Below are 26,021 nucleotides of genomic sequence, written 5' to 3' on the forward strand. Positions count from 1 at the left end.
CATTGTCATTTATTAAAAAATAAAATACAATTGTGTATAATAAAAAAGTATTTGATAGATTTGTTAATGAGTTAAAAAAACAAATGCTAATTTTGTATTGATGAAGTTATATTAATAAAATTACCAAATGAAAAATCTCAATTAAAAATATTTTATAATATATATATCAAAAACAACTTAATATATTAATAGTGGAAATTATTGTACAACATAACAAATATTGGAAACACAGAACCATTAACTATTTATACTTTACAACATTAAGTTTACAAAATGATTCCAGTAAATCTGAATTGTGTTTATTTTGATTTATTTTTATATAGTTTCATCTTACCTTGTCGTTTAGTTCCAGTGACCTACATACTGAATTGACCTCCTCCTTCATCAACAATGACGATTTCGAATCACTTAAAAGTTCAACAAATTTAGTTTTATTAAACGACCAGTCAGTTTCCTAAGGGCTATGAACTAGTTATTAACGTACGTCTATGTGTTTTCTACATACTGACCACAGTATGTTCAACTCCCCGTGCCTCCAGTATTTAGTGGCGAGAAATAGGTCTAAAAAAAATTCAAATATGTGTGTTTACCTTTCAGTGAGCACTTGTCAGAATCCTTCAGGGACGTTATGTGCACAAACTCAGATATTAAGTGGTTAGGAACATTCGCCAGCTTCAGCACCTTCAACGCGCTTCCGTACCCTACCACGTCTGGTTGATTAGGTTCAGCCGAAAGCACCAGTGTGTTCATCAGTTTATTCATTTTGTTCACATAAAATACATTACTCGATTCCAGGAACCTCGTTATGTTGCGATAATTACTCAGAGCCATGAGATCCTAATTTGTATTTTAAATCACACACTTGTGGATCAACTCACGTGTACACTATGTGTTAAAAACCGTAGGTTGTAAGCACTTGGCCAGGGACCAGTTGCATTAAACCAGGAGTGAGACAGTACATCAAAAGATGATGGTCTCAAGTTAGGGTCTTTGCAAAGAATATATGTTATTAAATCGTACAAGTCATCTTCAACTTTAAAAAGAGTTGAGTGTAATAGCATATGTGGTAAGTGGTCAACAAAACTGGTATTGTTAGCCGTTTTACTAGGAACTTGACCTATAAAATTATCTTGCGTTAAATATGTTAATGGTATTTTGTAACATGGAATTGAAAATATTTTAGTACTAGAAGATATTAATATTAATAAACGTGTACCTGTGACCATGAATAACAAAATCATTCCAGCTGTCCAGACATTACTCTTTGGAGTTATTGTGGAGCTTGCTACTTCAGGAGCTTGATGAATAGTCGTTAGAGGTGATTGGTGCTTATAACTGGAGAAAGATTCATAAAATCCTATAGTTATTGATTGTATGATTTGTGTTTAATATACCGTAGTCTCTAATCTTTATCTTTGGCAGAGCAGTTGAATCGTCAATCATGATCTTCTCAGGATTAAGAGACAAATGAGTAACATTGTTGCAGTGTAAATACACTAGCGCCTCGACCAGTTGGGTAAACACGTTGTGTACAAATCCCAGTGAATAATCAAAAGTTGAAGAATCTAGAGAGCTCAGCTTATTCGTAAGAGATAACTCTGGGCAAAACCTAAAAATAGAAGTTAACGGTGTAAAATAATAAACTTACTCTGTAACAACGTATAATGAGTTGTAGTCATGGTACACAGCTATGTACTTAACGAGGTTCTTGTGGTCAAAACGTTTTAAGACTTCAAACTCCGAATAAATCTCATGAAACAATGGTAGGTCCGGAGTCTTAAAAAGTATTTCTATTACCCTGAGTTCGTCAGTCTTTAGCTCCTTTGCGACATATTTACTAGAGGACCTTCCAGGGGACAGTCTTTTAATAAATGAGTAGTGGTCTGTTGAAATTAAGTTCAATAGTGATTAATTACCTGAAATGTTGACGAAAGGGTGGTAGTCGTCCACTAAGTAGTTGAGATACATGTCTGTGGAGTTAAATGTGTATCGTGGGTGATAGTAAACCTCAATTGCATACTTAAGTGCGTGTAAAACTTCCCAGTACTAAATATAAATGTGAGTCCTTTTGGTTACCAGTATTAAGAACGTTCTAAAGTCCAGTAATGAGCTGGGATTTACGTTATATACGCTGTATATGTGATCTGTTGGAATTCCTAAGAATGCGTTGATCCATTTGAACGTACTGTGTAGGTTAGGAAGGTGTAGAGATTGTACTAGAAATAAAACCACGTTGTTGAATACATTGAACGACATTGTACTTCCTCCGTATTTCTAAAAATAATCGTAATTAAATTGTAAATTACCAGGTATATATTTTTTGCTGATATCTTAAACTCATCTAGTGATGATGTCAGCGTGAATATGTTCATCAACTTTGTTGAATTGGGTGATTTAAAAACAGGTATTGGAGATAGATTAACATGCTTCAGCATAGTTTGTTTTGAGCCCTTTTTAAAAAGACTAGAATATAAATCATGGGTTAAATTGGAGTTTATAACTCTCTTGAATTCAGCATCAATCATGTTATGTAATGCTTTGTTATAATTTGGTTCAACCAGTTTAGTTTTAGGCTCATCATATAATTTCTTAAACTCAGCTGTCGATTGGTAAGCTTTAAGCGAATCCGAAAGTAATTTTAATCTATTGCCTGAGTACATTTTCATCCTTAGCATTAGCTTCATATTATTTTCTCTCTGTTGTACTGCGGTAAAATATGCATTCTGAAGGCTCGTAATAGATTGGTGTACTTCGTCAAGCTGCAACTGTTCATTAGATGTATCCTTTTTTTTCGACAGTGAATTTTTAATTGAAGTTATAGAATCATTTACTAAACTAGTCCAATTATTTTTGGTTTCATGGAACTCAGCTGTATCAAACTTTAGAAAGCTGTGATTTTTAAATAGATCAGTTTCAACATCTTGGTCAACATCGGAACCTATATTCAAAAAGTAAATATTAAGAAAAAAATGAGAAATTACCTCTTTGGGAGTTTAAAGCAAATAAATAATTGATCAGTTTAAATTCCAAATTTGCATATTGTAGTTCATATTGAAGTGAGTTTAATATTTTATTCTTGTGATCAATTAAAGAATTAAATGTGTGAGATGATGGAGGAGAATTTACAACCTTATCACTCGTCATGGTGAAAATTATATTATATATTAAATAATAAAAAAGGAAAATATGTTATAATATATTTTTTTTATTAATTAAGAATAATTGTTGCGATGTGTAGAAAATAATAAATAAATTATAAATATTTTAATTTATAATATTTTAACAAAATGATAAAATGAAATAAATTTAAATGATAAATAATCAATAAATATAACTAATATAATATATAAATTAAATACACACCTATTTATAGCTATGCACTTTAGTGTGTTTGGGGTATAATGAATAATAAATTAATGTGATTCTAAGAATCTTCCACAATATTATTTATTTCGTTCATAATATATGTTGAATTTTGAATTTGTATATTTAATTCTATTTAATGTTGTATGATTATAATAATTTTACAACAGACATATGTAACAATTTTACTCAAAACGATTTAATAATATTAATTATGAAAATATTAAAAAACAATAATTATAATTTAAAAATTTTAAACTTTTGTAAAACGGTTAGTATTTTGTACAAAAAATACTTATTTATGTTATATTAGCAAATAATAATAGAATCGTTAAATAATATGAATGTTTTATAGTTTTAATTGTCTTTTATTATAGTCATTTATAAATAATCAACCGTTTAAGAAGTCCAAATATCGAGATTTTAAAAGATACTTGAACGTTAAGAAGACCGTTGATTCCTTAATGACGAAAGTTAAGAAATTCCATTCGAAAGGTGTTGAAATCGCAACCAAAAAGGCAGCAGATAGTAAACCATCAAATTATATAAAGGTTACAAATGATGATAGGAAAAAAAGTATTTTGTGTGTAGTCGGAATATTGATAGGATATGGAATTTTATACACATTTTACAGCAAATGGTAAATTTTAAAATTTTACATTTTTATAGGAAGAGAGAAAATGAAATGAAGAGGGTTCAACAATCTATTGAACAATATGAAAGAGATAAATTGGAATATATTGAAACGGGACACACTAGATAATATTTGATCCTATACTAATTTAAAATGTTTTAAAACATTAATAACTATATGTTATATATTATAATGATGAAATAAATTAAATTTGATGTTGTTATTTAAATAAATAGCCATATTCATAATTAGCCCTACGAATAAAGAATCATTACAAATATATTTAATTTCAAACAATATAATCGCCACATTCGAAATAATAAAACAAACAGTTATCATTTTGTCAAATGGGTAACGATTACACCGATTTGCCACCTATTAAAATCTTGGCCGGTATTACACCGGATAATGGAATCGGCAATACTAATGGCTTGCCATGGCCACACATCAAGAGGGATTTCCTTTATATGTTTAGGTTGACTACATATGTTGACCCTAGTGTTAAGCAAAACAACTCGGAAATACAAAATGTAGTCGTTATTGGAAGAAAAACCTACGACAGTCTTCCTCCTAACACATTTCCTTTTAAAAACAGGATTAGCGTGGTCATTTCAAGAACACTGTATTTTTATATTTTTAAAACCAATGTTTAGAAGCGAGGTACCCGGAGGATTTGTGTTCGACTCCGTTCCTAAAGCACTGATGTATATCAAAGACAATTTAAACTACTATAAAATATTCATCCTGGGTAATTTTGAAGATATAAACATCTTCTATAGGCGGAAGTTTCATTTACAATGAGGTTATCAACATGCCGGTTCTTGATACTCTGTATATAACCAGGGTCAACAAGAAGTATCCGTGCGACGTGTTCTTCCCGAAGATTCCCGAGGATTACGTAATCACAGGAATCAGTAAGACTTTTACAAACGGGGACACAACATACGACTTCGTGACCTATGAAAGGAAGGATCAACTAAGAGAAGAGCCGGATCATAGAACCTTTCACGAACTTCTTCTGACCGGGGAAAAGTTTGCAAATAAGCCACCTTTGTATAAGGCGTGTCCAAACTTGAAAGTTAGATACAGCCAGGAACTACAGTATCTTGACATTCTGGCTGATATACTAAACAACGGAGTGAAAAAGACCAACAGAACAGGTGAGTGCTAAATGATTGTATGAAGCAACAGGGGTGGATTGCTTTGCCAAGTTTGGATACCAGATGAGATTCGACTTATCAGAGTCGTTTCCACTATTGACAACGAAGAAGGTCTTTCTAAGAGGGTAATAAAAATTTGTTAATAACGAATAATAGAATAATTGAGGAACTCATATGGTTCATTCGGGGAAGCACCAACGGAAACGATCTGCTAAAAAAGAACGTTAAAATATGGGAGTTGAATGGAGCAAGAGGATTCCTGGACGCATTAGGGTTTTATGACAGAGAGGAACACGATTTAGGTATTTAGTACATTGTAGTGATTATTCTGATATAAAAACTAATTTAACTCTGATTTATCAACCGATTTGTTATAATTATTGACAGGGCCTGTTTACGGATTCCAGTGGAGACATTTTGGTGCTAAATACGTGGATATGCACACGGACTACAAGTATGACGATGTGTTAGTAACGTAATGTTTCAGTGGCCAGGGAATCGACCAGTTGTCAATATTGATCGATAAAATAAAGAATAAGCCCAATGACAGGAGACTTATAGTTTGCTCCTGGAACGTTGCAGGTATGATAGTTTACTCACGCAACAACACCAAAATCGACTAGTTAATGATTAAACATATAGATTTGTCGAAAATGGCACTGCCGCCTTGTCATTTGTTGTTCCAGTTCTTCGTAGCGGACGGAAAGCTGTCGTGTATGATGCATCAAAGGTCATGTGATATGGGTCTGGGAGTCCCATTTAACATTGCCTCGTACTCTCTACTGACATATATGATAGCCCAAGTGAGTTAAATTGGTCTTTACGCATTATAATATCAATTTTAGATTTGCGATCTTGAACCTGGAGAGTTTGTCCACAATCTGGGCGACGCACATATATACTGTAACCACGTTGATGCGGTCAAGGAGCAGATATCGAGAGTACCGTACCCATTTCCGAGTTTAAAATTAAATAAGGAAATTAAGAGGATAGAAGATTTCACACTGGAAGACATTAAAGTGGAAAATTACATATCACACCCAGCCATAAAAATGGATATGGCAGCATAAAATCATTTACTCAAATTTATTTTATTTTATTTGTGTATTTGTAGTTAATTGTATAATAATATTTGTAAAGTTGGAGTTTTATAATAAATGGTTAAATTAAGTAGAATTATAAAGAAAATAGTATCAACAAGTGATCAAAAAGAGATTAAGAAAAAAGAAGTAGTTCCCGTAACAGAGTCGTTTGCTTCTAAGGGTAGGCCTCAGCCAACTATTGATTTTAGTAATCTTCCTTCATTTGAAAGTATTTTGCTTTCTAAAGAAGTTGATAAGAGTCCTCTTTCCAACAAAAGATTAAAGAAAGTGATCAAAGTAAATAAAAATAAAGGATATAAGTTAAAACCAAATAAATTAAACCACGAAAAATATAAATCTAAGTTATACGAAAGAAATAGGCCAAATGTTTCTTTAACACATGGTCATACTAAAGTCAATTCGGACGTATTGAATAAACACGAAGATAAACCAACAGGGGACAAACCAGTGAGTATAAATCGCAAAGATAGACTTAAAGTAATTAAAAATGACCAGTCCATGTCTAGAGGTAAGAGGAAAAGGGAACTGAAGAAAGAAGCATGGAGAAGAAAAAACGAATTTAAAAATGAGGCAAAAAAAATAATAGAACAGTTCCAAAAGGAAGATAAGCACGGAAAAGCATTAGGGAACCTTAGCGGAATGAAAAGCCAGCTTGAGATGATGGAGGAGAGCATAAGATCGAGAAATGATCTGAAAAATAAAAAGGCGAAGATGAGGTCAAAGCTGACTCCGAAAGCGATTCTAAAAAATAGAAAAATATTTAACGTTGCAACGAGTAACCTGTAAAGTTAATTTAAACAAAAGTTCAATAAATGTGCTAAAGTTGTATACACATTTGGTGATACATAATGTACCCACAACGATAAAGTGGAAAATAAATGTTTATTTAATCATACGTAAATTCTATATGTTTTAATTATGTTTGTGTTATAGCTGTAATTCTAAACTGTAAAAATGCCGGATGATCCTATGTTCTTCCATTTTCATAACCTACAGGATGACTTCATCAAGTACTATCAAACAACGAACGTAAGATGAGTATGAATATAAACTGTTTTCAGAAAAATAGGATCGATCAAGTCAAACTAAGTAGATTAAGTATTCTGTACGGAGCTTCCGCTCTTTATAGAAGGATTCAGTCAATATTCCAGAATCAGAGTCCAAAAGGTTGGTAAGAGGTCCAGATAAGTTGAATGTAGGAATTGTCATATGCGCCCACTTGAAACACTCAAAACTACATGATTTCTACGTTATCGCAGCCTCGTTGATATACGGATACACAATATTCCACTCGAACTGGCACACGGAAACGTTAGTTTTATTAAAGATAAATTATTTGTAGGGATGAGACCCTGGCATATAAGCTGAGGGTGACAAAGTGCCGTCTGGTTATCATAGACGACGAGCTTGACTCGGGATGGATGATCCCGGACGTTAAGTACATAAAGATATCGGACGTGTACACACAGTCGATATACAACAAAAGTATATCGCTGTGCAGCTACCTGTCCCTGGTGGATTCACTGGGTAAGATCGTTGATTATAACCTGTTTTAGGGAAGGAAAGATCGGATTCGAGAATACAGGTGATGCTGGCAAGTCAGACGAAGAGAGTGAGTGAGATCGACATGGACGACGTAGCAATGATATCGTTCACAGAAGGGAAGCAGAATAAGAAGCCGAAAGCGAGAATGATCACGTTCAGAGAGCTGTATCAGCAGTTTAAGGAGATAGAGGCACTTAATTTGGTAAGTCGGAGGCAAAGCATGGATGTTTAGTGGAATAAGGACTACATACTTATCGTGTTCCTGACGAATCCGACCTACGACTGGTTGAACTGTACAATACTGTATTACTGTTTATATAGATCGAACGTCTATATATACTTCATGCAAAGGTACACGTCGACCTACTGGAAGATACTCTGGGAGGCAAACGAGCACGCGAAAAACGTGTACCTGCAGCTAGGGAAGCAGTATAAGGTACATTGAGACCGAAAATAAAAGTCATATAAACATGCTGTAGATACTCAATTTTCTATATCCGAGGCAGATTGAAGCGCTATTCACACTGGAGGAAATATCAAACGAATGGACACTGATAACAGATGAGTCGCCCAGGTCAAACGAAGTAAAAGGTAAGAGATGATATATAATGGTAATTGTATTGACTATTGATTGCTCTTATCATTATTACTGGAGGTAACAGTGTTAGTATTACCGGAAGTAGCAGTAGTAGTAGCATCATTAATATTGGTTGTTAGTTTAAAAAACAATGATGTGCTGTTTAATATTAATTTAGCAGATTCCGATGAAGAGAAGGAGGTATTTGAGCAACACAACGTAGTGAACACGAAGAAACTCGCAAGAACAACGAGTAGGATATCAAACTACTTCTTTGGGAAAAAGGGAATATTGAATAACTTTCGGACACTAAGATCGCATGACAGCTCGAAAATAAGTAAAGTATTGCATGAGTTACCAACATCAGCAGCACCGAAAATGACCTCAGCGTCAGTAAACCCGGTGCATCAGCCAGATAAGCCAAACGCAGATCAATCGGAAGCAAAAGACCAGCAGGATTTGCAAGTTAAGCAGAACATACACCTGTACATACAGAAGCTGCATCTTAAATTCACGGAGCTGATAAGCGTGTTGGCAGACTACAGAGTGCACATCTTCCTGTCAGGAACACAAACAGACTATAATCTGGGTAAGTACGTGGCTTAAAGAAGTCTTGAACCGTTTTTCTGATGTATTCTTAGTGAAAATGTTTTCGAGGTTGTTTAAAGGAAAGGTGCCGATAGTTATATACGGAACGGGAGAAGTGACGCCCATAGTAAGTGTATATGGATAGATGTGTGGATTTGAAAATGATTGTATAAATAATAGTATTGACAAACAATATAACGATGATTAGATGTCAATTTCATCATCGGCTTTGGACAACGAGACGTTTATGGAATACTGCAAAATGGGTGCAAACAACATACACAACGATAAGCCGTCATTCGGTTACTATATCGGAACGCCAAAGTACAATTCGTTCAAATTGAGGATAGTTAGGTCAATTTCGCCAGATAACGAACAGTTCATGGTAAGAAGCTTAGATACACGGTAATATACATTTTAGTATATAATAATGTTTAACTAGATGGTAAAATACATAGATAGAATAGCAAGGTAGTTAATTGTATTATTTGATTTTTGACTTCTGATGGAATATAATTGTTGTACATAAATGCGTACAGGTGAAATGTGACGAGGGAGAGCCAGGGTTCATAGTCTGCGACTTCGTGAACAGGAACGCAATGATCGTGGACGAAAACATCAAGGACCTGTTCGTCAACGACACATACATAGGACTGGACGACATTGGGTTCTACCGCAAGTCGCCATTGGACGGCCAGGAGCACTTTTTCTGGATATACACACTTAACGCTTCGCTGACGAAGGACCTGACGTTCCCATACACGCTCCTGATAGGAACGAGCAAGCTGTTGCAGAAGTCGATATGCCTGCGGTACGGCCTGAACACAGCAGTGGTGAGAGTGGAGACAGTGAAGGTGGCGCTGCCGGAAAACAAGTTCAAGTACGTGGCGGTGGTGGAGCTCATCAGCTCGCTGAAGTCGGAGATCTCGCAGGACATCAAGTTCGAGTTCCTGAAAACCTGCAGTAAGTTCTCCTCACTTACGTCACCTTTAGAGGCAGTTGGGCTGTTCACCAACTACATTGAGCCTTCGGAAATAAGGATCCTCTCAATTCCATGGACCTACAAGGGGAGCGTCAACTACACAGAGTTAAACGTGCGCAAACCTAGAATTCATTTTTATTAATTCTCTTTTAGGGGCTTTTTAAGATTTAACTTGTAATTTTATCACTTTCACGTGTATAGTAGGTGCTTTAAATGTTAAACAATAAGTTTATAAATAAGTTTGCAACTAAGAACCTGGGACTCTTACTCCTCGGGACGTTCATATCAAACAACTTCATTACACTCAGAGTGGTACGTGATGCGTGCGTGTTGACTGTTTATGAGTAGATTGAGGAGGATAACATGAATCCGGTTCTCAGCCACGGTCCCATTTACAACGGTGGGTCACTATGCGCATAATGTGTGTGTTCGTAGACATCGTGGTCGTGTTGAGGGCGAGCAAATACCACAAAAACGACATCATCATGTACAAAAACCCCAATACAGGCAAGGAATCCTTTGGAAGGCTGACTTCCTTCAACACAGACGAGACGTTGGGGGCGATGTCGAGCAAGATCCCGTCAGGCCACTGCTGGTACGTTGCACCTTTTCAGTTCACAAGGCTTATTTTTTAGGGTCGAAAACGATAATCCGAGGTCTGATGAGCACGACAGTAAGACCTTTGGGCCGGTGAGTTTATATGTTGCGCCCACACACATCATAGATATCGCTCATATTAGTGTATGTATTTGCCTTCTATATAAACACAGGAATGAACAAATATGTATGCGTGTGTGAATATCACAAATGTGTATACATGAAACTGAGCTTGTCTAATAAATTGATTAGATTCCCCTGGGACTTATAAGGGGCTACGTGCTTGGGACCATCTTTCCTGGCTCTCGGGCCAGGCTAATGGCTGGCTAGACTCAAAGAGCCCCCCCGGGATCTTCCTGCGAATGTTGTTCTTGCGTAGCGCCATGATGTCGGACCTCGTGAGCTCGCACTGCGACTGGCCCTCGAGGTCAGGTGTAAATAAACCGTAATTTGCTTCCTCCTTGTCGTTATCCATCACCTCATCGTTGCTTGCGCACGTGCTGTATGATTGGGCCTCGCTGTCACCCGTCAGGTCTATTAGTTCGACTGACTTTAAGGTGATGTCCCTCAGCTCGTTGTTCGTGTCGATGTAGTAGCCGCGGTACGCAAACTCACCCAGGTGGCTAGACTTATGACGATTGTTGTTGAGGTTATTTTTGTCACGAGAGTGGTTTAATTGGCACGCTGTGTCGCCATCGAAGTAGTCGTTATCTGCGAAAAGTGGATCCTGTTTTACTCCGTGCATTGAGTCGGTCATCACCTTGTACATTGAGTCGTTTTTATAATTCTCTGGAGGTTCAGACTTTAAACGATTCGTAACAGTAATGTTGTTATAACTGTCATCGCTATAATCATAGTCTTTTGCCGATGAATCGCCTTTTGACTTCTTTTTTTGGGTCTTTTGGGTACCCTTATCAGACCTCTTACGCTTTGATCGAGTCGGCTCATCAGTGAGGAGTTCAGAAATTGTTATTATGCTCGACCTGGGAGTGGACTTGGACTTGGAAGTCGATTTAGGCGTTGATTTCGAGTCGGGCTTTGAGGTAGGCGTTGGCACCAGGGCAGTCTTGTTGTCAGAGCTGGAGGCAGGCTTGTTTTTAGTCTTTTTAGATTTTGAATTTGGTTTCGATTTGGAGGAAGTTTGTGATTGCGTGCTCTCAGAGCACGTTGTGGAGCTGTCGTTCTTGGCCTGGTTAGGGTCCTCGTAGCACGTTATGGTCACCCTCATGAGGCCACGCAGTAGCTTTGAGGCGTTCGAGCCCTCTATGAGCACGGTGCGCCCGAAGCTCATTGACCTTCTCCGGCACTCCTTCAGTATCTTGAGCTTCACCATCTTAACCAGAATCTCGAAAATGCGTTTTTGCGATAGGGACCTGAGGGCCCCGTGGTACTGGTTGTCGTCGAGCCTGTACTTGGTTATGAGGCTCCTCTTGGAGCCGCGGAGGGCGTCCGACAGAATGTTCGCAGTCAGGATGCCCTTGGTGCGGTGCGACATGCACTCGCTCACGAAGTTGAGGATTTGCGTAGCCTCCACGGTCACGTCGAGCAGCTTCGAGGACAGGTTCAGGCAGCAGTTGTCGCAGCCGAGGCAGGAGGTGATGCTGGTGTCCTCGCCGAAGGCGTTCAGGATCATCCTGCGCCGGCAGGTCGTCCGGTTCGAGCAGAAGTCGCGCATCTCGCTCGAGTAGTTGTTGCTGCTCGAGTTCTTCATGTCGCTGATGTTCTTGTGCCTCTCGAAGTCGCGCGGGCTGAACCACAGGATCGTTGTCGAGAACTTGCCGTCGCGGCCCGCCCTGCCGATCTCCTGGTAGTACGACAGGATCGAGGTCGGCGCCGAGGTGTGCAGGATCAGGCGCACGTCCGGCTTGTCGATGCCCATGCCGAAGGCCACCGTGGCCACGATGATGCGCACGTCGCCGCTCTTCCAGAGCTTCTGCGAGCGCGTCCTGTCCTCCAGGTCCATCTTCGCGTGGTAGACTGAGACTGAGATGCCGTGGCTGTAAATCTTCTCCGCCACCTTGTCGCAGTCCGACGTCGTGAGGCAGTACACGATGCCGCAGCCCGTGGTCGACATGAGGATCTGCAGTACCTCGTCCATGTAGTTCTTCGTCTTCTCGCGCACCTCGAGCCACAGGTTCGGCCTGTTGATTGTGGTTATCAGCGTCACGCACTTGCTCATCCTGAGCACGCCCGTTATGTCGACGATCACGTCGGGGGTGGCGGTGGCGGTCACTGCCAATATGGGCACCGTCGGGAAGTTGTTCTTCAAGTTGCCCAGCTTCCGGTAGTCCTTTCTGAACGAATGCCCCCATTGAGACACGCAGTGCGCCTCGTCGATGACGAACAGCTTCAACCTGTCCATTTCGTACATGGTTTTGAGCAGGCTGAGCACCGACTTCGACTTATCGAACTTCTCGGGCGTTATGAACAGGATACTTCCGTTCAGGTACTCCCTGTGCCTGTCAGTCAACGACTTCGAGATTGCCCTGAACTCGGGCATTGTCGTCTTGGCGTTTAAAGTCTGAGCCTCTATGCCGTGCGCCTTGAGCGAGTGCATCTGGTCGTCCACCAGCGACAACAGCGGAGAGAAGACAACCACGGTGCCGTTCAACAGCAGCGATGGCAGTTGATAGCAGTGGCTCTTTCCCACCCCCGTCGCCATAAGCACGAAGCAGTCCATTCCCAGCAGTAGTGAATTTATTGCAGCAAGCTGCACTCCTCTGAACGACTCGAAGCCGAACACGTTTCTGTTTATCTCGTTTACCTTCTGACTGAACGGGAAGTCCTCGTTGAACAGGTACGCGTAACTCGAGTTAAACATCTGAGGTGGAATTGATGAGTCGAGCGTCGGAATTGCGTTCGTGTTAATCAGGTTCATGTACTTCTCCCTTGCCGACGACAGGTTGTCTGACACCTTCGGTATCGCCGCAGATTCGTAGGCCCCGTCCTCCTCGTCCGTTTCGAACAAATTTGGCATATCGCGGTCGATTGTTTCCTTCGCACTCGCGTCATTAGGGCCTCCAATTTCAGTCGAGCAGTAGTCTGTGGAGATCAGAGAAGACGATAGTGACAGTTTAGTCGGCCTCAAACTGATATCAGAGATATCCAACTTCCCTTTATCCACAATCTTGCTTCGATAGCTCGTTTGATCTTCATTAACCAGTTTACTGCAGTACTCCTGCTGGTTGCTAGAACCTAAATTTCCACCAAAATCCAGGTGATCCTTGTCGACAAACTTGCTCCCGTAACCTAGCTGAGTGTTCCCATTGTAATCGTGGTGGCCATATGTGTCACACAATTCCGTCGGTCCGAGCCTGTAGCATTCGTTAGAAAACCCACGCGTGTTAACGAGGGGCAGGACGCCATGGGTGCTGTCGAGCGATATATCATGCGATTGAGCTGAGTCCGGATTCTCTGGAAGATTTAATTTATATGGGTCCACGCTCTCCTCCGGAAAGTTGGACTTAACAGCAAAGTCGATGAGCTGCTGTACGTCTGCCTGGGACTTTAAAACGTCCGACCAAGCAGCCTTCTTAGATAGGTACTTTGATATCAAATTAATTAGATGTATTGACTTCTTCAGTGCAAAGAAAGAAGTCGACTCTGACAAGAACTGTTTATTATCCATTCAATAACCTGTGATTGTGACTTGAGGAAAACGTTTATAAATATCATCGTCTAGATGAAAATGTAATGGAGTATTTGAAAACGAATGAAAAGATGAGGATGAATAACTTACAAATTTAAAAAGTAAGTTAAGTGAAATGGAAAAACTGGGAATTCGCAACTTACAGTCACACAAAAATTAAAAGTACAGCATTAACGGGCTGATTGAGGCAATGTGTACACAGGGGTTCGAATTTCAAACCTCAGGGTTTTAAATGAAACCTTTGACAAGAATCAGACAACACAGTGGTCCTACGACAAATTTTATATCTGTTGAATGCGTTAACAAAATCGTTTTCAGTTACTGGGTGCTTAAAATACACCGATGTGTGTAAATATATTTATGTTAGTATGTGATGTTGTGTTAGTCGGGCAACTAAGTTAGAAACACACAAATTCTTCGTATAATGCATTTAAATCAAAATCATAAATTTAAAACTCTAGTGATCTTTCGATTCCCGGCCCGTTTAGTGGAAAGTGTAGTGTCGCGTTGCTCAAATCGTACCCCGATATCAGCTGAGGCGTCAAAATGAAGTACTGCGGCATTGTACCCTCGCCCCTGAACTCGACGTTGGCGCTGTCCTGCGAGTCCGAGGGCGACTCGTTCGGGGACCTCAGCAGCAGCTTCATCAGCTTCCTCTCGTAGTGCGAATCCAGCCCCTGGTTGATCTCGTCAATCACGAAGAAGGGGTTCTTCGTCAGATTCTGCACCGAAATGATGTACACCATCGTCGTCACGCCGCGCTCGCCCCCAGACTGGTACGAGGTGAGCAGCGGGAGCAGGTCCTTCTCGCAGTCGAACTTCACGAGGATGCGCAGCCTCGTCTCCTTGATGTCCTCCACGTTCAGCTCCAGGCGCACCTGGCCGTCCGAGCCGTCTCCGATGTACTTCATGTACCTTCCAAAGTTCTCGTCGATTTCCTTGACGAGCTGCTTCACCCTCTGCTTCCACTCTTCGTACTCGCGGTTCCTCCGGTCTGTCAGGCTCCTTATTTCGTCCCTTATCTTGCCGAGGTCGTCATTGTGCTTTTTCTTGTTCATCCTCTCCTCCTGGATCATTTTAATCAGTTTAATCTCCTCTATGTCGTCGTTTTCCAGGTTACTCAGCTGCTCGTCTGCCTTTATCAGCTCCTTTTCCAGGTCTATCTCCGTCAGGTTAATCAACCTGTTCTCGAAGTCCTTTTTTATTTCCCCGAATGTTCTCGTCTGTTCTTCGTTCAAGTATGACGTTTCGTACATCTCCTCGCTTGTTTTTATGTCCCTCTTTGTCTGTGCAATGATACTCTTGTAGTTGTCCATTCTTATCTTCTGCTCCTCGTGTGTGTTCTTCAGTAAACTCAGGTTCGACTTCAGAGTTTCTATTTGTGTCTGTGATTCCTTCAGGGCCTCTCCTCTCTCCTTTATCTCGTTCATCTGGTCGCAGTAACCGTTGTATGTCTCACTCGCCTCTAACAACATGTTTTTGGCGTGAGCTGACTTCTGCAGTCTCAACAGCAGGTTCTTTGAACTCTCCATTATCGACGTGTTCAGTATTTTTGACCTTTGGTCAGTCAGTTTTTCCAGTTCCTCAGTCCAATTCTTCTCAAATTTACTTTGGTGATCCGTGGTTGACAGTGTTTTCAGCGATTTTTCCAGTGATATCTGCTGCTTACCCAACTCGTATATCTTCTTGTTCAGGTGCTTGTTCAATCCGTTGTTTTCAGACAGTTTGTTATTCAATTCGTACAGCTGCTTTATCGACTTATCCAACTCCATCTCCAGTGTTGATACGTCTCTGTTTTCCGACTTGACTCCGTAACTCGCGTACTCCATAAGGACTTTCGGGTTATCGTTGATCACGCTTTCCGAGTCCAGGAAGTAGTTCGACTCTGCGAAGTGCTTGTACAGGTGCTTCTTTCTTCCCACAAAGTACTTAAATGAGTTCACTCTCTTCCCCGTCTGACTGCTGATTTCATCCAGCATTGTTGCGTAAAAATTGTTGAAAAGCTGTTCCGGGTTCTTATTTTTCAAAAAGTACTCTCTGTAGAAGCCCTCGTCTATTATAAACGTCTCGTTGATCTGACACAGGCTCGCCAGGCACTGTATTGTGTCTTCTGAGGCCTCTATCAACTCGTGCACGAACTCCTTGACTCCAAACAGCTTCATCTTCTTACTCACTTTACACAGCACGTTCGGCTCCGCTGGCACCGTCACTATTGGCAGCCTAAAGTTTTTCAGGATGCTCAGGTTACTCTCATACTCCGAGTTCTTCAGCAGTATGCAGTCTAGGTAATTTCCTATTGTGTCCTCCACTATTGCTCTGTTCAACTTCCCCTTAACTCTCACGTCGTTGATGACAATAGGGTGTATTTCCGAGGGTTTGTTTTTATAGTGGTTCACGTACCTCGATATCAGGTCTCTCTTCATGTACGGCAGGTGATTCATCAGCGATTCAAACTGCAACTGTTCAAACTTTAACGTAGACAGATTCGCGTACTTTCTCAACTTATACCTTAAATTTTCTTCGTTTACCTTTTCCTTTGCTATTTGATTCACTATTTCATCGTTACTGACCAACTGCGACTTCAGATTCTTTATTTCATCTGTTATTTGCTCCATTTTTTCCTTTATTGAATCTGCGTCTCCTGATATCTTCTCTCTCGATCGTGCTCTCTTTATATCACTTGCTAGCGAAGTCAACAACGATATTGTATCGTAGAACGCCTGCTCCACTGGCTCATTGTTTGACGACTCTGTTATGCTGTTCGCTTTGTGTTCTGGGCCATCTACTCCCATTATCCTATTCGCCTGATCTATCTTACTCTTTGAATCCTCGTACAGACCCCGAGCTGCGCTCTCCATCTTCCTATACTTTTCCTTCTGCCTGTTATACCTCGTCTCCGACGTATATATCTCATTGTTCGTGTCCCCTATCCTCTTTCTTGTGACTTCGTACCCCTTTGTGATATTACTCAGTTTAATCTAAAAATTGATTTGTTACTTTTTTCTGTACCTGGTATAACTTAAGCTTTATTATGTTCCTGTACAGTGTTGCGTCCTTCAACTTAGTCATTGAGTCGTTCATTATTTTAAGTTCCGAGAGCTTATTTTCACAAGATTGCAACTGCTCCTCTATTAGCTTGCTTTCGGAGACTTTCGATTTCAAGTTTTGCGATAGCTCTACTAAATTATCAAACTCTTCCATGTATTTGAGATTTATTGCGTTTAGTGTGGACCTGAACAGCTCTTGTGGCGTCATTGCTGCGAATTTACCGACATTTGCCTGCGCCAGAAACGTCAGCAAGTTTTCCAACTGGATGTTCAACTTCCTATACGACGCTTTTATGGAATCTAAACATGTATGCTTCCCGTTCAGTAGCCATTCATTTTTAACTGAAACGGTGTTTTTGCTTAAAGGTTGACCAGCTTTTAATAATTGTTCAGAATCTTCCTTCGATGCGTTTTCTATGAGTGTTATCCTTCTTTCAATGTGTAAAGTGGAATCTACCGTTTGGTCATCTACTAGGCCTACCTTGAGTACCGATGTCGAGCATCCTCTCTTGACAAATGAGCGTATGTTGTCACCTCTGGAAACTATATTTACATCAAAACCGAGCGATAATGCTATTGCGCATACTATGGCACTTTTTCCTGATCCATTGGATGCTGCGATAATATTCACTCCTGGCTTGGCAACAAGAACTACCGGTCCAGTATAGGCCATCCAATTTTCCATGGAAATATACCTAATTGACCCATTTCGCATATAATTCATGGGTTCCTATTTATTTTAACATAATGAGTGTAAAATAGGATGTTTGTTATCAATATGCATAATATCAACAATCTAAGACGTTTGAATAAAAATAGTGAAGAAGCTTGTTATTTTAAATTTTGAAATATTATAATTGTAATTTTTGTATAAATATAATACAATTTAGAGAATATATAACGAGTAAACACGGTGAAAAATTAGTGTGTGGATGTGTATTAAAATATATAAAACCATTGTTATTCTTTTTTATTTTTTCTATGCGATTGCTCCTTTTTGCTTTTCTTATCTATAAAATTGATGTTTTTAATGATTTGTATATTTGTGATCGTACCTTTTATTATCTGATTAACATCTATTATATCTGAGATTGCAGAAAGGGGTTTTTCCTTCCCTTCAACATATAGGTGTGCCTTGTTCTTATCATCAACATTGACTTCCATATTAATTAAACCCTAAACGTGCATAAGTTGGTGATTGAAGTACCTTTTCCTTCTTTTTCTCTTTAACGCCGTGTTTCAGAATGGAATGTGAATCATCTTTTTTGGGTTTGATGTTGTTTAGGTTGATGAGCATTCCTTTGATTCCCATGTTTTTGCAGAACCAGGCCTCGGAAATTGCTGAAATGATTTATGAGTGAAGGAACTAACAGTTCATCCATGTGTGAGCTGACTGCTCAGTGGCCGCACAGAACACTTGTTCAGATCCCCGGTACCCAAATGAAAGGCATTTGGAAGCAGATTCAACAGGCTTCGTGGGCATTTCCATGTCGATAATATAGTATGTCCTGAAATAGAGTTATTTTGGCTAATAAAATACAGTTGAGGTATCTTGTTGTTGTATAGAACAAGCGAATTTCCAGTTAATTTGGCCATAAGAGGTTCTTTCGTTTTGTGGAAAACGTCATCGTTTCTAGGAGAGTATGAAAGTGGACCGATTTTTAGTATGTCACAATCTGCAAATGATGATAACTGTTGCAAATACCTCTCAACAGGATCTTGTCCTTGTCATTTGAATGTAACATTTCCAGGGACTTGTTGGCTTCTTTCGCCTTCTCGTCCAATAAATCGGCCTGTTTGTATAAAAGGGAGGCCCTAGAAAGGTTGGCCTCGAGTTGCGATGTTAATTTGTAAGTATCTAATTTTTGAAGACCATTGGTTCTCTTTTTAGCCTTTTCGAGTTCTTCCTGGATTCCCTCGCAGTAGACTCGCAGGGAGTTGGCAGCTCGCCGCTTTTGAAGAGCCTTGATGGATAGGTCGTTGGCGCGTTCAGTTTGAGAAGACTGGAAAATAAAGAATGTATTTAAAAAAATACCTCAAATTCGGCAATCAAATCAGGCTCATCGACCCAGGAAGGGGTTTTTTTGGGTTCTTCAACAAGAGTTTTCTCTGATTGTGACTCAGGTTTGGGATTTGTTTCTTGCTTCTCCTCCGATAGATTTGCGTGGTTGTCCTCATCAGTTTCACCGGATTCTTCTTCGTGTTCTTCAGTTTCTTCCTGGTCTTCATGAGATTCGTCTTCATGATCCTCATTAGATTCTTCCAAAGAATCATCCGGGTCTTCGTGTTGAAAAAATCTAATTATAGCAGAATATGGTTTAGCCTATAAATATATGGATGTGCCATTGTTTAAAACGATTTACCTGAGTGGTTTTTGAAATAAAGCACAGAAACAATAAATAAGAATACAAAATGACAGAATAGTATTTCATATTAATAGTTTAAATATAACATTTTATAGTTTACATAATAAAAACAAGATAAAAATAAGAATTAGTGATCTGATGTTGTTATTAAATTGATGATGTTATTAAAATGTGGTGATGCTTATAACGATTTATAATACACATAATTGAATATTAATTTTAATGGTTTAATTAATATAAAAATGTGTAAGTAAAAATCAGAAAAAATTGATGTTACACACTCCCCATTTATAGAATATAAATTATAAATATATGTCCGTAGAATAGTTATTTTTCAATTATTTTGTACCCTAGATAAATGGAAAAGATTATGTCAGCTTTGATAAAATCGTTTCACGTTGATGAAATTTGTTTATGTTAATCCTTTTCACTTATTTTATTATTTTATCGCAATATACATAGTTTCCACTGATACATTATCCACAAATATTTTAAGTGCTCCGCTTGGTTTGTTTTTATATTTGTAAACTTGTTATTGTAGACACTACTATTAAATCGACCAAGGATCTTGTCACACCGACTCCTGTGGAATCCGAAATTGGTATTTGCGTAACTTGAAAATTAATACCCTAGTTCAATCGAATAATTTCCACAATATCGATGATGAAATAAGAAATAAAGATATATTGGACACCGGGAACACCGACGAAATAGCATTTAACAATAACAAGGGTGGATGTGACGTGTTGAGGGTAAGTTGAGTAGTTAATTACGCATTTAGGACGACTTCATAGAAGTGGCAGTGGACCCTCACGATATTCTGAAAACGCAGACTTTTGTATACTCTATAACTCCAGCGGAGCTCCGTTTGTACTTTAAAGGTACGTCGAGCACACCTCATTTCTCGCGTAGATCGGAACTCTAAGAACGCAACGGTGCCCAAAAAGGGTAAACTATTTGCAAGGTTCTCCTTCAACGCAATAGTGACGCCCTTTGAGACCATTTCTTCGTCTCGTGAATGTTAGTTAATGATGAATTACAATTTTATTAGGCTTTCGTATGTTTTACAAGAACTCACCCATAATATTTTGTGGGAGTGATACTAAATCGAGAGAGTTAGTTTAATTCACGCACATATGTTCATTTTCAGTTCATTTATGGTATCTCTGATCAAGGCTAAATTCTGCCACGTTGCACACACAGCATTGAGTCCAGCACACAAAACGTCCGAAAGGGGTAAGGGTGCTGAAAAGTTACCAAAGTACTCGACTAAGATAAAGCGTCTTGAGAGTCTGCTCAGCGGGAAGGAGGACGTCGGCATAAATCCTCACGAGAACAAGATTACGAACATTGACATAAAGAATTTGATCTCTGGAAGGCCACAGGTATTTCGACTAGTATAACATCACTTTCTTCAATTAGTGTATATCATTCCTGCTCTTTCGGCTAATTGAATGTAGATTTATTTGAACGGGGAGGAGGTTTCAGATGATGTTTCTAAGGCCAAAGGCTGATAAGCCTCACAGGTTCGCCTCTAACTCCTGTGAGAAGCTTCAAACTGACATGGTTGAGTGCTACAAGGCGTCCCGGTGCTTCAAGGAGCTCAACAGAAGCTTCGAAGAGTGCCTGGACAACCTCAGGGTTGATGAGGTTGGCGCCGAGTGCGTCCAGCTCAAGAAGTCGCTCGCGCAGTGCAGAAGGAACCTGCTGAATGGCAAGTTCCGCACCACCGGAAACCCGTACTCCGGCTGATTTAAGTTTATCTTCATCGTTGTATTTTAATATCGTATGTTTTGTACATTTGTATATGTACGCTTGTGTTATGTATATTAATCAGTTGTCGTTGATCTACACACGTATGTGTGTATATTTATACACAAACTTATACACATATACACCTGTGTTGTACATTTGTATCGGGTCTATGTAGATGCTACCACATACATATATATATATACATATATATCTGTGTGTATGTATATACATATATATGTGCGTGTGTGTGTGTATACATATACATAGATCTAACATATTTAAATAGGTACTATGTGTACGTGTGTGATACCACTTTAGTCTTGCTTCTTTTTGGACAACTTCCTCTTTTCCAAACCAAAGGCAGAAAGTCTGTCTCTGTTGACGTTGTAGGTCGTCATCGACTTCATATACTTCTTCGCCTTGTTGGGGCTCTTGAACTCAAACTTCTTGCCCTTACTCTGGTGGCGGCTCTTCTTCTTGAAGTCTGCTTGATGCTTTGGCTGACCTGGTGTGTCGTAGCCTATTAAGTTACGCAACGGCATCATCTGGTTCAGCTCCTTGTCCGACTTTTCCAGCACTGTGTTTACGTCGCAGGGCACCGGGTCCACCTTGCGGTACTTAAACTTCACTGGCATGTCTGCGATGTAGTCTTCGTAGTCGAGGTCGAATGACTCCTCCATTTCATCCGGCGGCGAGCACACTACTGGCACCTTCTTGCTGCTGAAATCCTTGTGCTCGTGGGCCGCCTGCCCTATGCACTTCTCGCAGAGCGTGTAGTTTTCGCAGGCCTTGCAGTCGTAGTGCAGCTGCCCTGCCGGTATTCCCTTGCTGCACTCGTCGCACTTCCACCATAACTCCGGGTCCTCCTCAGAGTCCATGTCGTCCAATTCGTCCTTGTCGTACCCCAGTCCTATTATCTTCTTCATGTCTCTTTCGTGCTGCTCTGGGTCGAAGGGAGCGTCCAGGTCTACTGCTTCCGGGTTTACTGGGACTCCTGCAGTCGATGCTATTTGCTGCATCTTCTCGTACGCAGTCTTCCTTATGTTCTTAAGCCTCTTTATCTTCTCATCCCTTCTGACCTTCTCCTCCATCTTCCTCCTCTTCTTCTCTTCGCGCTTCAACTTTCTTCTTTCATCTGGCTTCCTTGCTGAGTCCTCAATATTCCTTGGGTATCCAATTATCTTAGACCCGTCTTGTTCTTCAAACCTATATGTTTTATCATGCCGTTATGCCACAACATAATTGTGGACATATACCATGGCTATATTATTTTACGTTCTACTTAACATACATTACTAATAATCATTACCTGTAGTTGTACTTGTATTCGAATTCGTCTGCCTTTTCTAAATGCTCCTCGTCATATTCGTCACTAAATATCAATTTACTTTTTCCAAACTTACATTTTCTCCAATGAGTGGTCCACCTTAAAATTTTCTAATCTGTCCTCTCTCCACCTTTGATTCAGGATATAGTCCTTCAAGAACTGTTCATTTTCGTCCAGAGTTTCTTCACTCGCTGCAATCGCTTTGCTTAGCGTTGAAACTTACACCAGTATCTCGATATCAGCTCACTTTCACGCAAAGGCTTAGCCTATAAACTCCCTCATTCATCTCAAGCATACCTGTTGTAACGATGGCTTAAACTCTGGAATCTCGTCCACCGTTTCGCTCTTTGTCAGAAACTCTTCGTCGTCCAGTGCTTTAGACGCCTCTAGGAACTCCTTTTTAAGCTGGCTCTGCTCATCGTTATATGTTAAACCTATTAATTCAATTATAAACGACTACTTAATACCCTTTTGTGGAACTTCATCTTCTTCTTCGAATGCTTCTGCTCCTTCCTTTAACAGTGTTTCTCTGAGCATATCCGAATACGTGAGAGGCTTCTCCTAAGGAACTGTGTACACTCACTTTCACTTACTGGTCCTTTGTCTTTTTCATCTTCTTCCACCTCAAAATCTGAGTCGTTAAAGAACGTGTGATCGTTGTTGTAAATCTCCGGGTCCTTATTTTTAATTTTCAAAAGCGTTTTAAAAATATTATCTTCAACCTTCTCTGTTAAAAACTGCGCCGAATCGTCCTCTGATTCCTCTGTTGTTTCATAATCTGAACAGTGATTATATTAAATACAAGCTGTGTATACCATCTTCTTCATCATCGTCCACTATATTCCCGTTATTTAATTCCGGTTCATCATCTTCTTCACGTTTTTTGTTCAATTTGTTTTTAGATTTCCTTGGCATTGTTAGTAAATTGAAATATATATTAGAGGAGTGTGAATAGGAAAATTAAAATTTTAAGGTACTATTAAACCTCTACCGATAATATATTACATAACATTGGTTTTAAAATGAATAATAACGTATTAAATGGTGATTTTGCTTAATATATACTATTAGAACAAATGATTCCTAACACGGTTGTTGTGTTAATTATAATCCCCGTTTCATGTTTTTATTTTCATTAATTTTTATACAATTATACATAATGTAATTTATAATAATGTGATTCACTTTTTTTATTATTATGTACTTTAGAATTGTTATCTCGAATGATTGTTAAAAAGCTTCTACTTAAAGATAAATTAATTTCACGTAATTTTATCAAAAGATTCACGAATTTGGTTTTATCGCATAGTAATCATTCACGAAGTGTTTATTCAGTACTCGAAGGCTGTAACTATAGCAACTTTAGCAACCATGGTTTTATAAATAGCTCACGAAGGTTCTCAACCACTAACTCGGACAGCACACATGTTGAGAATATTAATGCTAAAGAGGATGCCGTCGTTAAAATGGGAGACTTCAGTTCTCTGGACTTGAATCTGAGACAGTTGTGTAGAGTGTCGCACCAAAATTTTCTGGTTTACGCGTACAATCACTTCGACTTCGACACAATCATAAAAATAAATAACCAAGTGCTGGCTCCATACCAGACGTACCACAGAAAGAAGACAGAGGACCACAGAAGGAAATATTTGGCAAAGTTCCTCAAGTGTATAGCGAAGCACAAGCCGGAAAGTGACCACGAAATGCTGGCAGAGCTGTTGATAAGATGCATAGACTTGCTGACATCGCACGACATGTACTCGATGTTGAGAGTGAGGTACATCTTGAACTACGTAAGTTGCGTCTAAATGATGAGCGAATGCAGGATAACTCGTTTGAAACGTTGAGGTCGTCAAGAGGAATTGACACGCTGGAAAAGTTCACGAATGTGCAAAAGGCGAAGGAGATAAGAGATAAGGTGCTGGAGGAGAAGGCGTCGAAAAATAAGACAGCAAAAAGAAATCTGCTGATGAGATACCTGAAGATAAATAAACTAAAGTTCCTTAGGGATCAAAATATAACGGTGAGTTAAGTGGATATAAGTAAACATGATGTAGAAAGCAGTGTATGAAGCGAACATAGACTGGAACGATGAAAATATAAATAAAACGGAAATGGAAGAATCGAGATTTGCATTCATATATAACCTGCCGTACATAGAAATGGAGTACCTAAATGATGGGTTAAAGAAGCTGCTGTCAAATTTTGGAAAGGTTAAGAGGATGGAGGTCATAAAGGACAGAGTGCCTCCTCTGACGAGTTACCAAAGGCCGAACGTAAATAGTAAAAAAGTAACATATCAGCCAAAGAATAAATACTCGCCACTGCACGCAATAGTAGGTGGGTTTTTGCCGTAATGTGGATGTAATGATAAATGGTTTAGAGTTTGAAAGCAAGGAGGAAAGAAATGAGCTGTGCAGCAAGAACCTGAGAGTGTTTGGGATTTTGTTTTTTGGAAGGCTGATATACCCGGAGCTCGCAGAGTATAAGCACAGCCTGATAACGGCGTTATATCCGCCTTTTAAGAGAATGACAGGTACGGGTAGATGAGAGTTACATGATGCAATTTAGGAGCACTGCAATACATCGCAAACACACTGGTGGATGCAAACGACGAGTACAACGACGAAGATCAGTCGCACGGTAAGGACTGGTACATAAATAAGCTTTTAGAATTTAGCACCTGTAAAATTACGCCATTCACGAGGAGGAAGAAAAAACATGGCAGTCAGTTAGTAGTAACGGCAGAGAAACATAGTAAAGGCACAAGTACGGAGGAAGATGGCAATAAGCAAATAAGAGATAACCACATTGATACATCGATGATAGAAGATATAAAAAAGGATACACTGGGAGAGTAAGTGACTTGAAATGTGTATAAATATGCCGCAGTCTGGAGCCGCAGTGGATAGTGCTGAGGTTCAACAACTTCAAGCACGCGTACTACGCGAGGCAGAAGCTGGTGGAACAGCTGAAGTACGAGCCGAGAAGCTTCGTCTCATTTGATACGAAACGATCTGTGTTCCACAACGGTAAGCACACGGAAATGAAAACAAATGATGAATACAGGGAAGTACATGGACCTGCCACTTTTCCGCTACAACCAGGAAAACGAAACGGATATAACGTATTCAAACCTAAGTAGGATGAATCAGGAAGCGGAATAATAATATTACGAATGAAAATTGAAAAAATGGAATCATCCAGCCCTTGAACACGGCACCATAACTAAATCCTCAAACACTTAAATTTAGTCAATTTTAAAACATTTAATACACAATTATATATATAAGATAGTTTATATGATGATTCTTAATAGTCTTGGGGG

The 26,021-nt window shown here is 39.4% G+C and overlaps 12 protein-coding genes across 12 annotated transcripts; 7 read left to right on the forward strand and 5 right to left on the reverse strand.

Annotated features, from left to right (window-relative positions):
- Window positions 1-325: 325 nt before the first annotated feature.
- Window positions 326-3,144, reverse strand: TOT_040000410 (uncharacterized protein; the record flags this gene model as incomplete). Its single annotated transcript, XM_009694040.1, has 11 exons — window positions 326-454; window positions 485-561; window positions 591-837; window positions 879-1,357; window positions 1,395-1,609; window positions 1,649-1,883; window positions 1,917-2,046; window positions 2,077-2,156; window positions 2,187-2,274; window positions 2,307-2,938; window positions 2,982-3,144. 11 exons carry the CDS (start codon window positions 3,142-3,144, stop codon window positions 326-328), a joined length of 2,475 nt encoding a protein of 824 aa, XP_009692335.1.
- Window positions 3,145-3,703: 559 nt separating this feature from the next.
- TOT_040000411 (conserved hypothetical protein) lies at window positions 3,704-4,126 on the forward strand (the record flags this gene model as incomplete). Its single annotated transcript, XM_009694041.1, has 3 exons — window positions 3,704-3,709; window positions 3,741-4,003; window positions 4,033-4,126. 3 exons carry the CDS (start codon window positions 3,704-3,706, stop codon window positions 4,124-4,126), a joined length of 363 nt encoding a protein of 120 aa, XP_009692336.1.
- Window positions 4,127-4,344: 218 nt separating this feature from the next.
- On the forward strand, window positions 4,345-6,227 carry TOT_040000412 (bifunctional dihydrofolate reductase/thymidilate synthase; the record flags this gene model as incomplete). Its single annotated transcript, XM_009694042.1, has 9 exons — window positions 4,345-4,619; window positions 4,651-4,745; window positions 4,777-5,157; window positions 5,189-5,282; window positions 5,314-5,459; window positions 5,545-5,611; window positions 5,645-5,739; window positions 5,800-5,960; window positions 6,003-6,227. The coding sequence occupies 9 exons, from the start codon at window positions 4,345-4,347 to the stop codon at window positions 6,225-6,227; spliced, it is 1,539 nt and encodes a 512-aa protein (XP_009692337.1).
- Window positions 6,228-6,314: 87 nt separating this feature from the next.
- On the forward strand, window positions 6,315-7,046 carry TOT_040000413 (conserved hypothetical protein; the record flags this gene model as incomplete). Its single annotated transcript, XM_009694043.1, has 1 exon — window positions 6,315-7,046. The coding sequence occupies one exon, from the start codon at window positions 6,315-6,317 to the stop codon at window positions 7,044-7,046; it is 732 nt and encodes a 243-aa protein (XP_009692338.1).
- A 168-nt stretch (window positions 7,047-7,214) lies between these two features.
- Window positions 7,215-10,094, forward strand: TOT_040000414 (conserved hypothetical protein; the record flags this gene model as incomplete). The annotated part of the gene is made up of 13 exons (XM_009694044.1): window positions 7,215-7,289; window positions 7,322-7,427; window positions 7,460-7,571; window positions 7,603-7,787; window positions 7,817-8,007; window positions 8,038-8,241; window positions 8,285-8,379; window positions 8,523-8,775; window positions 8,854-8,971; window positions 8,994-9,097; window positions 9,179-9,355; window positions 9,510-9,933; window positions 9,964-10,094. The coding sequence occupies 13 exons, from the start codon at window positions 7,215-7,217 to the stop codon at window positions 10,092-10,094; spliced, it is 2,175 nt and encodes a 724-aa protein (XP_009692339.1).
- Window positions 10,095-10,165: 71 nt separating this feature from the next.
- TOT_040000415 (conserved hypothetical protein) lies at window positions 10,166-10,587 on the forward strand (the record flags this gene model as incomplete). Its single annotated transcript, XM_009694045.1, has 3 exons — window positions 10,166-10,264; window positions 10,301-10,352; window positions 10,388-10,587. The coding sequence occupies 3 exons, from the start codon at window positions 10,166-10,168 to the stop codon at window positions 10,585-10,587; spliced, it is 351 nt and encodes a 116-aa protein (XP_009692340.1).
- A 227-nt stretch (window positions 10,588-10,814) lies between these two features.
- On the reverse strand, window positions 10,815-14,177 carry TOT_040000416 (DNA helicase; the record flags this gene model as incomplete). The annotated part of the gene is made up of 3 exons (XM_009694046.1): window positions 10,815-11,095; window positions 11,477-13,724; window positions 13,911-14,177. 3 exons carry the CDS (start codon window positions 14,175-14,177, stop codon window positions 10,815-10,817), a joined length of 2,796 nt encoding a protein of 931 aa, XP_009692341.1.
- A 470-nt stretch (window positions 14,178-14,647) lies between these two features.
- TOT_040000417 (chromosome maintenance protein) lies at window positions 14,648-17,969 on the reverse strand (the record flags this gene model as incomplete). Its single annotated transcript, XM_009694047.1, is given in 2 exon segments — window positions 14,648-17,176; window positions 17,196-17,969. The coding sequence occupies 2 exon segments, from the start codon at window positions 17,967-17,969 to the stop codon at window positions 14,648-14,650; spliced, it is 3,303 nt and encodes a 1,100-aa protein (XP_009692342.1).
- Window positions 17,970-18,205: 236 nt separating this feature from the next.
- On the reverse strand, window positions 18,206-19,677 carry TOT_040000418 (conserved hypothetical protein; the record flags this gene model as incomplete). The annotated part of the gene is made up of 7 exons (XM_009694048.1): window positions 18,206-18,421; window positions 18,453-18,586; window positions 18,617-18,753; window positions 18,786-18,921; window positions 18,951-19,248; window positions 19,281-19,568; window positions 19,609-19,677. The coding sequence occupies 7 exons, from the start codon at window positions 19,675-19,677 to the stop codon at window positions 18,206-18,208; spliced, it is 1,278 nt and encodes a 425-aa protein (XP_009692343.1).
- Window positions 19,678-19,969: 292 nt separating this feature from the next.
- TOT_040000419 (conserved hypothetical protein) lies at window positions 19,970-21,363 on the forward strand (the record flags this gene model as incomplete). Its single annotated transcript, XM_009694049.1, has 8 exons — window positions 19,970-20,021; window positions 20,153-20,212; window positions 20,245-20,363; window positions 20,393-20,492; window positions 20,524-20,631; window positions 20,663-20,726; window positions 20,762-20,996; window positions 21,100-21,363. The coding sequence occupies 8 exons, from the start codon at window positions 19,970-19,972 to the stop codon at window positions 21,361-21,363; spliced, it is 1,002 nt and encodes a 333-aa protein (XP_009692344.1).
- A 317-nt stretch (window positions 21,364-21,680) lies between these two features.
- On the reverse strand, window positions 21,681-23,608 carry TOT_040000420 (uncharacterized protein; the record flags this gene model as incomplete). Its single annotated transcript, XM_009694050.1, has 7 exons — window positions 21,681-22,572; window positions 22,676-22,738; window positions 22,770-22,898; window positions 23,001-23,127; window positions 23,161-23,254; window positions 23,287-23,471; window positions 23,509-23,608. 7 exons carry the CDS (start codon window positions 23,606-23,608, stop codon window positions 21,681-21,683), a joined length of 1,590 nt encoding a protein of 529 aa, XP_009692345.1.
- A 377-nt stretch (window positions 23,609-23,985) lies between these two features.
- Window positions 23,986-25,860, forward strand: TOT_040000954 (uncharacterized protein; the record flags this gene model as incomplete). The annotated part of the gene is made up of 7 exons (XM_009694051.1): window positions 23,986-24,486; window positions 24,519-24,716; window positions 24,751-25,033; window positions 25,077-25,229; window positions 25,265-25,550; window positions 25,586-25,725; window positions 25,763-25,860. The coding sequence occupies 7 exons, from the start codon at window positions 23,986-23,988 to the stop codon at window positions 25,858-25,860; spliced, it is 1,659 nt and encodes a 552-aa protein (XP_009692346.1).
- Window positions 25,861-26,021: the final 161 nt, after the last annotated feature.

Source organism: Theileria orientalis, chromosome 4, assembly GCF_000740895.1.
Source record: "Theileria orientalis strain Shintoku DNA, chromosome 4, complete genome".
NCBI lineage: Eukaryota > Apicomplexa > Aconoidasida > Piroplasmida > Theileriidae > Theileria > Theileria orientalis.